Below are 8,138 nucleotides of genomic sequence, written 5' to 3'. Positions count from 1 at the left end.
TAATCCTAAATGAATATGATTTTATCAACATATAGTTTCTAATTATTTTAATATCAATTAAATATAATTTTTCACAAAAAATATAATTAATATTTGGAATATCGGTATTTAATATTTACCATCTATTGTATCTGGTAGTCAAAAGTAATATTTAAAATTATAACAAACATTAAATTCCCCTAAAGAAGATTTCTTACCTTATAAAAATAAAAAGAGTTTAATTTAGTGTATTCACAACATAAAATATTTTATATACAGTTATTTAATTATATCTATTTATTTGAATGATCATTCACATAGTTAATGTAAAAAGTAATATTTTTGCTAACGTAATATTATATAATTGGATATACATGTAAAATTATTTTATCTTTTTGACCATTTTTTATTTTAATAAGAAAAAAATTATGATGTAATTTGAAAGGATAAAAACAAATTACAAGTCAATAATAATGCAGAAAAACTGGGAAGCATGCATGAAAGGAAAGTATCAAAATGGCGTTATTTAATTTCTGCTTCGCATTCTCACTCATTTTTAGAGTTCTATGCTTCAATTCATCATCACTCACATTTCAAGTTTATTTTGATCCAAAAGCTTTGATTTGATTTCATTCTCTTGAGGCCAGAAATGGATTTTGGTCCACATGATGATTTGAAAGAGAACCACTCCAAGATTTCACCATCAACAAGTTTATTCAGTGAACTGGTAATGTAACTTAATAATTGTTTGCTTCATCTCTCTTTAATTTGATCCATTCATCATTGTTATAATTATTTTGTCAGCATATTTTTTTGTCAAAATAATTATATTAAATAATATAATTATTGATAAAAATATAGGGGTATTATTTTTGAATCGCCTCTTTTTGAGCGATCATCTATGAGATCACAGATGATCTACAACGAATATTATAAATAGGTGTATAATATCTTTTGTTTTGTTGTATTTGATTTTTTTTATATTTTATTGTGGGTTAGATTAGGTTGCAATTAAGTTTTTTTGATGTATAAATTTTGTTATATTTTTTTCACTATTAAAAAGGAGTATGACAACAAAATAGTGAGTATAGATTACTACTTGTGATTGGGTTGAGCTACTAATTAAGATTAAATTAAACAACCAAAGACTTACGGTCAAGGTTATCAAACTTTTAAGTTAACTCGTAAACTCGCGTGAGTTTATTAGCTTAATTTCTCAAACGAATTTATTATTTTCTAAGTCAAATTTTACAATTCAAGTTTAGATAAATTTTATTGATTTAGGTGAACTCTCGAATTTGATTACCTTATTTACGGTGTTAATTAGATTGTGATATGAAGGATAAACAAACACCCCACCCCCCAAAGAAAAAAAAGAGAACAATAATATTTATCACAATAATGTGAGTGCAAGTAGTCCATCATCAGGTTCAAGCTTATCATCAAATGATAAGAAAAGAGCTAAATTTGAACAACAATATGGTGCCAATTGGAAGTGTGTTCCTAGACAGAGAAATAATGGAAAATGGGATAAGGTACCTATATATATACATCAATTTTTGCAATAATAATTAAGAATTTCTTCTTAATATACAAGTTTTTAGATTGAAATACATATCTTATTTATTATTGATTAGAGGCGTTCAAATCTAAACCGATTCAAATTAAACCGCTTATCAAATCTAATTCAAAATGAAAATCGATTAAAACCGTACTAATTTGAATTTGATTGGATTCTATTTTTTGCAAACCTCCGGATTTGATCGGATTTCGGATCTACTTTTTATAACCGATCCAATCCAATCCAAACCGCACAATGTGCTATAATATTATTATTTTATTATTATATTTACAATTATATTATAATATATTCAATTTATTATATATTTTTATATTATTCATGTATTATTATTATTTAAAAATATTTTATGTTCAGAATGTGATTTATTTATTTATTTTAACAAACCTATAATTTTATTTCTATTGTTATGTTATCGTTGGTTTTTTAAGATATTATTGAGACTTGTTATGTTATTGTTGGTTATTTAAAATTTGATGTTGAGACTTGTTATATATATTTAATTATTTTAATTTATAAAACAGTAAATCCAATCAAATCCAAACCGTTTGAAATATAAATATAAGATTATATTTTAATTCATTATTATTCAATGGTTTTAAAGGTTTATTGCTAAAATTTCAATTAGGAAATGGGTGTTACTGTGACTGAGGAAACTTCAACACCTAAGAAAAAAGAAGAAAAAGAAGAACCACAAACAAAAAGTGTTGAGGTTGAAAATGTTTTGGTAGATGCTCACCAAAACATAAATCAGTTCAACCCTAATGATCAACAATACTTTTCAGAAGGTAAGTTTTAATTCCAAGTATATATCTAATCTAATTATTTATAGTAAATGATAAAATATAGCTTTAGTTTATTGTTGCTATTACAGCATTCAATTGTTTGGATTGTAACTTTAATATTAAAAAGTGAATCTATTACAATACTTGTTCAATTTGCATGAAATCTTGGTTGGATTGTAATAACCTATGATGCACGAGACAGACACGGGACACGGGACACGGGACACGATATGACACGGAATACGTCGACACGCAAATTTTAAAATCTTACATGACACGAGGACACGTATACATATAAAATATAAAGTATTTTTTAGATAAATCGTAATGATATTTTGATATTTTATTAATATTAAAATATAAATTAAAATTTTTAATGTCTTATTTTAATTATATCAAGTATTTAAAATATTTTTTGTTTTAATAAATAATAATATATACTATATCTAAATTTATTTTAAGAATATATGTTAAGAATAAGGCTGGATATGTTGGCACGTGATGGTATTTAGACGTGTCCGGATAATTTTTTTTTATTTTTTATTAGACACGCATGTCGAACGAGTGTCGATGAGTGTCGTATCCGAAATATGTCCGATACACGGACACAACAACTCAGCGAAGTGTCCGTGCTTCATAGGTAATAACAATTAGTTGAAATATATTATTGATCTTTTTTTTTCTCCCTATGTTATGTTATAGATTCTGAGAGAACTCCTTCTCCCCCATGGTCTCTGTCTCATGTGGTTAGTCCAAGGTAAGATCATATAGTTTTTGTGTTATAAAACTTGAATATATAATATCCATTATTATATGAATATGTTAAGTTCTAGCTAGATTGTGATGTATTATTTAATTTATTTTAAATATGTATTTTATATTGATGACTGATTTTAGTATATACTAAATATGACTGATATTATATTCATATAGTGCAAGTACTTATTATTTATTAATATTAAAATTCACACTGAATCAGGGAAGGGACTAGAGCTAATGCTTGGTGGAGGAAGCCAACATGAAAGGCATAACTTGAGAGAAGACAAAAAAATAAAATTAGGGAAAAACCTAACTCTATAATGGAAAACTTTAAGTTATGAATAAGGTGGCCATTGTCCCCTTCCTATGTATTAAGCTTTGCCCCTGCACTGAACATGGTTTTATGAGTTTTATTATCAAATTCTATTTAACTTAATTAAGGGGAGAATTTTGGACAATTTTTAACTCATTATAGGTTACATAAGCTTTCTCTTTGACTATAAACTATACTTTCCAACATTTCAATCTGATATATCGAATGATTCAAAGAGAATAGTGGAGTGTTTTGGAACTCACTGTTAGGGCGACAGCTTGGTTTTATATATATAGGTCGGGTCGGGTTTAATTAGATTTAAATTCGATTTTAAATAAACACCGGGTCTATTTTGATCTGTCTTGAAAACAACCCGAAATAAATTAGATCGATCCAATATAAAATTAGTATATATAAATTTGTAAATTTTATATACTAACTTCAAAAGTTACTTTTTTGTGAACTTACTTTTTTGAGTTTTTGGCTTATGAAAAGTAATAGTATTAATGTCTTATGTAATTTTCAAAATCAAATTGTAACTTTTTAAGAAGTTATTTAAGTGCTTATAAAAAAGTTAAAAAAAAAACGAGTTCTCTCATGATAAAAAGTTTTTCTATCACATTTTTTTTAAAAATAAACTCTTTTAGAATTAAAAAACTAAACACAAAATAACTTGTTTATAAGTTAATTTTAATATAAGCATTTGTTGTTTAAACTATTTTTTTAAAAGAAGCTTAATTAAGTTGTTTATACCAAAATAAATTATTTTAAACCAAAAACAATATTGTATGATAAAATATTAATTGAAGTATAAAAATATAATATGACATTACCAATTTCACTCAAAAATACATATTTTTTTTTATCATAAAAACCTCCGGACCAAGCGACCCGAAGCGTAACCAAAAAAACAAACCCAAAAATAGAACCGGGTAAAAATAATAAACCCGAATCCAGCAAAATATGTCTTGAATCCGGACCGGGTCTTGAACACCCCCTTTGAATATGGTGACTAATCCCAAGCATGGTCTAAGTGAACTTGAGTTTGGGCTGTTTGGCTCTCAATTTGAGTGGTTTTTTCTTTTTGCTTATGTTTTATGTACATGATTATGATTTCTTCCCTTATTTATTTAGGTTATTCCAAGGTACAATATATTGAAGGGAAAGAAAAATAATTACAAATATACATATATTTCAAGTAGCTATTTACCATAAAAGTTTCCTTAGCCAGCGTTGGTTTTATTATCATTTCCTTAATTCTTTTTACTTACAAGATTGCCTGTGTTATTTTGCAAAATTAGATCATATAAGACGTGAATCCAAACTCTGGTGAAAGGAGGAGAATGATTCAGTTGCTGCTGCATAAAAGTTGTCTCTATATATTTTGGAATGTTAACTATTCAGCTTAATGATACTGAATATAATGGATATTTTAACTTTGTTTTTTATGCATTCATCATATCCTGTAATAAATCTTCAAATAAATCAACATACAATGTAAAATAAGATCAGCAATAATATCTTGATCAATCAAAATTAAGCCATAAATATGTATATATATACTAAGGTTCAGCCAAATTCTTTTGTTTAGTGGCATATATAAAATAAGATATAGATAGACATAATTGGTACAGAAGAAATAAAAGCATTTCCAAAGCACAACATAGCCTATCTTATGATCTATTTATGATATGATATGATATGATATGATCATAACCAAACAAATGCTCCAAAATATGTTTTGGCTGCAATCAACATTATTGCTCATTCAAATCTTAGGAATTATTATCTGAAGAAATCCATCCCTGAAATTTCAGAAACAAAGAAAACAAGATTACAAATATCAGCTTCAATTCACATGTGTCTACTATTGATGAAGAATGTTAACATAGATTCAATCAAACACTAACACTTCTTTTGGAAGTTCAAATGTACTTATGTGATTGTGAGATATTGAGTCTTTATGAATCATGATTGTACTTAGTTTTCTAGCTGAATTGAAAATTTGATTTTAGAATACTATTAACTCTGTAATGAACTATGCATCAGTGGCTAGTTTCAAGAGTTATGAATCTTAAATAATCAACAAATAAGTTAAATAACACTTAAGGTTTCACTCACTGGAATTCAGCTGATATATGATCCTTGTTCACGCCGGAAGGGAGTGGCCAGACCGCCTCGCATGGTCCATATAGTATCTCGCGCTTGTGATACGAAGAAAACGAGGCATTCGGAGACCCTGCAATTGTCAAGTAGCTAGTAGAGCGTCTACCTTTTACAGATAACCTGCCACACAGTTCATATAGTTGGTCACAAACTTAACACAATTCATAACCAAGAATGTTAATTATTGTTAACATTTTGATTTTTCTACCTACCATTCTTTCTTTCACAATTTTTTATGAAACATATATCATAAGAAATGGTTTAAACACATACATTAACATAATTTGATTTGATCAATGTAGCCGATTCCATCTAGTCAGATAAGACTTACTTTTCGATGCATATGCATAAATTGGATCACATATGAGACTTCAATAGTGACTTGAGTAAAAAGATTATGCAACATTTGATTAAGCTTTATCCTTTCCTTCAGTTGAGAAGATTATAACAGAAATGGTTACTTACTTTTGATCATCAACCTCCACTCTTATGTCATTGATCCTAACACCTGGAACTTCAACTGTGATAACATATTTTCCTTTTGATTCCGCCACATCCATCCTCGGAGACCACTCAGTTCCTGCTAAGGAAAAGGTTTATAAATGTAACATGGTTCCATTTTAATAACTTTTGGGTTCAAATCTCTAACATACTAACCATTAATTTCAGAATGTAGTTGGTCTACTCGCGGTAGCGGTTTCCTTGGCCTAGAAAATGAAGGAGGTTCAAGTGTACTAAATTCACCACCCTGAACTGGAGCCAATGGTTGGACCACTGAACTTAAGTAATCCGATTCAGTTCTCGCTGGTCTAGCAAAACACGGCGCTCTTTGGGGTCTGGCAAAACAAGGTGTACTTTCGGGTCTAGCAAAACATGGTGCTCTTGTGTTAGCAGGACTCTGATCAGATGCAGAACCAAAAGTTTTAGGAGTTGGAGCACCCTGCAAAATTTTTCATATTAATTATGCTACTAAGTTTCTTCTTCTGAAAAAGAATCACATAGAAGGAGTATTTCAGGCAATAAGAAATTTGTTGTTATTACCTCTTCAGCTGAAATCTGCCTCATGAAATAACCATAAGATTCAGATGATTGGCGCGCGAAATACACCTTGTTATCGCATCGCCGGAGCACAGAGTTCAAACTACCACTGCAGTTCTGATGAAAAAGGGAATGAAAATGAATTAACAAAACAAGTTGCATACAAATACTAATGATGAAAAGGGTAAAGATTATTATATAAGACATCATACAAAAAATGCTAGAAAACAGAAGCACATGGAAATTCTGAATTAGCATCTTAATATAGAACTAATTAATTCCTTGCCCTTTATGAAACACAGAGATCTGATGTTAAATCCTTTTGTTTTATAAAGTTTAAAGTTGCTAGAACACTATGCTAAGCTTAGGAACTTTTCACATCTTGGATTTCAACAATTACTACTACCTATGAATGCAGATATGCAATGATAATGATGTCAGACTACAGAGTTACAAAGAATTTATGAAAAGCTAGATGCACAATTACATCAATTCATCCAATCTTAAAACCAAAAAGGGAAAACATTATCCAACCTAATATCAATTTATTATGATATGTGTGAATCTCACCAACTGATTTAAAGAATAAATTTTCCCTATCTCCCTTTAGAGAGAATCCAAAAATGAAACAAAAGAGAATTTACTTTACATAAGATACCCAAATCATATTCAGTTAGTTAGATTCTCTCATGATAAAACATGATCCTAAGATTCTAATCATATGACCTCAGTGAGGAACACAAGTTCACTACTCTTGCTCCCCACTTAGTATCAACTTGTCAAGCATGTCAATAAAAATCCATAATTTCAATTGATCAATTCAAACAATTTCTTCAATAAAAAAAATAATTGATAAATTAATTACCATAGGGAGAACATGAGTAGCTGAGATGTCATCAGTTGATGCAAAATGGGAAGCAATCAAGTTAACTCTGCGCCTCACCAATTCACTCTCCATGTTTTTTTTGCACTAAAATTCACTAAACCAAGATGAAGATGAATATGATGAAGTGTGTGACACTGTGTGGATCTGAAGATGAATAAGATTATAAGCAGTGAGAAGCCAATCATTGAGCACTGTGGAAGATTTTTTGGTTGAGCAAAGGAACATGTGGGGCCCACTGAATCTAAATATCTTTGAAACTTGAAGGTGTAAAGAGTTAAAGATGCCACATGGTCCTGACCCACTAACCTAAATTATCAACTTTAGTAGAATAGAATATTGCTGCTTCAAATTAGTCACATACTCACATGTCACCCCACTTGCTTCTATTGCCTCCATTTTTGTCTTTGATAGGGGCATTCTTGGGTGAACATTTTCTCCAAATTATCCAATGAATCAAAAATGAAAAATGAAATTTGAAAAGTATAATAGGAAAAATTGTCATGTACTCTTGATATTGATACTTGCACACTTTTTTTTAAAAAATATTTGTTATAATGTCTAAAATTATAGTGTTTAATTATCAAAAATAAGTTAGATAGTTAATATTTAATTAAAAAATATAAAAAATTATAG

The 8,138-nt window shown here is 28.8% G+C and overlaps 2 protein-coding genes and 1 long non-coding RNA gene across 4 annotated transcripts in view; 1 reads left to right on the top strand and 2 right to left on the bottom strand.

The window, feature by feature from the left end:
• LOC107608685 (KIN17-like protein) overlaps positions 1–8,138 on the bottom strand; it is an 18,119-nt gene that overhangs the window by 1,305 nt on the left and 8,676 nt on the right. The gene's annotated exons all lie outside the window — the stretch shown is intronic.
• LOC110264794 lies at positions 2,193–3,552 on the top strand. The gene is made up of 3 exons (XR_002351009.1): positions 2,193–2,346; positions 3,046–3,100; positions 3,323–3,552. It is a non-coding gene; the product is annotated as an uncharacterized LOC110264794 (long non-coding RNA).
• LOC107608687 lies at positions 4,926–7,840 on the bottom strand. Of its 2 annotated transcripts, none has more exons than XM_021107007.1 (6): positions 7,485–7,840; positions 6,623–6,736; positions 6,239–6,521; positions 6,047–6,164; positions 5,537–5,701; positions 4,926–5,220 (listed from the first exon to the last, which is right to left on the bottom strand). In XM_021107007.1, the coding sequence occupies exons 1-6, from the start codon at positions 7,575–7,577 to the stop codon at positions 5,184–5,186; spliced, it is 810 nt and encodes a 269-aa protein (XP_020962666.1). In that variant the 5' UTR covers positions 7,578–7,840; the 3' UTR covers positions 4,926–5,183. The 2 variants fall into 2 exon arrangements, with proteins under 2 accessions (XP_020962666.1, XP_016165880.1); XM_016310394.2 differs by having other exon boundaries at positions 6,047–6,161; positions 7,485–7,839.

The sequence above is a fragment of the Arachis ipaensis genome, chromosome B07 (genome assembly GCF_000816755.2).
Source record: "Arachis ipaensis cultivar K30076 chromosome B07, Araip1.1, whole genome shotgun sequence".
NCBI lineage: Eukaryota > Viridiplantae > Streptophyta > Magnoliopsida > Fabales > Fabaceae > Arachis > Arachis ipaensis.
This window is presented reverse-complemented; position numbering and strand designations above follow the sequence as displayed.